The sequence below is a fragment of the Telmatherina bonti genome (assembly GCF_933228915.1).
Source record: "Telmatherina bonti genome assembly, chromosome: 1".
In the NCBI taxonomy this organism is placed as follows: Eukaryota; Metazoa; Chordata; class Actinopteri; order Atheriniformes; family Telmatherinidae; genus Telmatherina; species Telmatherina bonti.
In genome coordinates this window covers 28,051,649-28,053,664 of record NC_136619.1, presented here as the reverse complement: position 1 = coordinate 28,053,664, position 2,016 = coordinate 28,051,649, and the positions used below count along the sequence as shown (strand labels likewise).

The 2,016-nt window shown below is 37.3% G+C and overlaps 1 protein-coding gene across 1 annotated transcript in view; it reads left to right on the top strand.

Annotated features, from left to right (window-relative positions):
- Nucleotides 1-589, top strand: part of mettl15 (methyltransferase 15, mitochondrial 12S rRNA N4-cytidine) — a 7,850-nt gene extending 7,261 nt beyond the window's left edge. Inside the window, exon 3 of the mRNA XM_079265177.1 lies at nucleotides 1-589. This exon is cut by the window's left edge and continues 214 nt beyond it. Coding sequence (XP_079121303.1) covers nucleotides 1-241 — 241 coding nt within the window. The 3' untranslated portion in view covers nucleotides 242-589.
- The last annotated feature ends 1,427 nt before the right edge of the window (nucleotides 590-2,016 follow it).

The window sequence follows — 2,016 nt, the reverse complement described above, 5'->3', positions numbered from 1 at the left end:
GTTCCTGCGGGGAGATAACATGACCAATCTGGATCAGTACCACTTCAGCCCGAGGAAGCAAGGCAGCAAAAGGGAGAAGACAGTGGACGATAAAAGAGATGGCAAAAGTTTCCACTGGGTTCCTCTGCGAAGAAAAGTGATTACCTCAGAAAAAGCTGATGTAAAGGAGAATCCTAGAGGACGGTCTGCCAAACTCAGGGCAGCATTACGACAAGAGGGCAACATCAGTTGTGAGAGATAAGAAATTTTGTTGCTAATTTAGTTTTATAATAAACCAGAAGCTGTGAGAATAATAAACCCTGGATATGTTGATGTGGCTGTTTGTTGCTCAGAAATCAGAGGATTGTTGCCCTCAGTTCTGAAAGTAGTGACCACTAGTGGTTAATTAAAAGAAGGCCACCTTTGTTACCCTGGAAACTCAGACTTTCAGTCCAACAAAGCTTGCAATGTTATCAACTGTGCTGCTGGCATGAGTCAATTATCCAAAACGATATTTGCGTCTTTGGATTAAAACGTTATTATTTTTGATACATGTTGTGTTCTGGGAAGTTATGATTACTGCTGTGTACACTCTATGTAGACTAAATAAAGGCAGAAATCTTTTAAGCTGTTTATAGAGTTTACAGACTTTGTTGTTCTAGGCTCTGATGAGTGACTCAGTCGTAAAGAAGATGTATTTCTTTATTCTATTAATTTTCTTGTAAGAATAACCAACATAAACATTGTCAATAAACAGTCATACATGTCCATTATCACACTGTTTCCACCATGTTTAAAAGAAAAACAAAAAAACTAACTTGATGTTTATATGTCCCTTTCCTTATCATAACTCTTCTCTTCCTATTATTTGAGTTCAAGTTAACATTGGTTTCATGTTTCTAAAAAACATCAGCACTCACCTGGATTTATTAAATGTAACTAATTTATTTATTAAACAGTGGCTTTTCTTCACCAAGGAAAAAGGGAGATTGACCATTTCCAGTCCTTTTGGTGATGACACATGCATTGTGCACCGATTAGGGATGCACCGATCCACTTTTTGGGAATTCCGATCCAATACCGATATCAGATGAAATTTGAATATCTGCCGATACCGATATTTGTCGATACCAAATCTGGTTATGTGAACTTTATTGTTGGTTTTGAAACTAAGATCTAGCTTTTAGTGTAAGAAAAATGTCACATTTTAACATTCAACGTATTTATTTCTTTTGAAACATGTCAGAAGCATGTCATCTAACACACCTGCCCTACTTTGACTAGTGTGGTATTGGTACACTTTTATTCATACCAAGTACGAATACACGCGTTTGATATTTAGTTTGGTGCATCCCTAGAACCAATTCTGTTCATTAATGAACAAATTATCTTTCTTTTTTTTTTTTTCCTCTGTAGGTCTTGTTTGTACTTTTGGCCAAATAGTGACATTTTTCTTTTGCTTCAGTTCCTGTTTGGGCACATATTAACAAAGCCATGCCAAACAAAACCAAACAGGAGATTGAGGCTTGAGGTGTTGATTTCAAAAGAATGAGGAGAAGAGCCTGATCTTCAGTCAGTTGTCTCCTTACTTTCACACTATGAGGACAATTTAAAGATTCCTAAAAGGTTACAGCAGTATTTTTAATCTCTAAACAAATCACACCTGCGTCACTTTATTTCATATATAGTGTGGTGCCATACAGAGTCTAAATTAAAAACCCTGTCTGCCAAATATTTAAGGACTGAACATACATGTAATTGTTGTATTTTTGAGCTTTGCCTCGCAGCATGGTAAGCGGATGCTGCTCAGTAGCTCAACATATGAAACTGGAAAAAAGGGGAAAAAAAATCCTTTTCTCATTGACGTCTGTATTTTCCCTGAACCTCCCTTGATGAGTATCTCGAGTGCAACCTCTACTGCACCATATGAATCAGTAATGCCACTAAATACTGAATGACGCAAGTGTCAGAAGTGGTGCTGAATGAGCTGGGTGGTTGTTCTTGAGCATTCTCTCACCTTCAACTGTAAGCAGACGA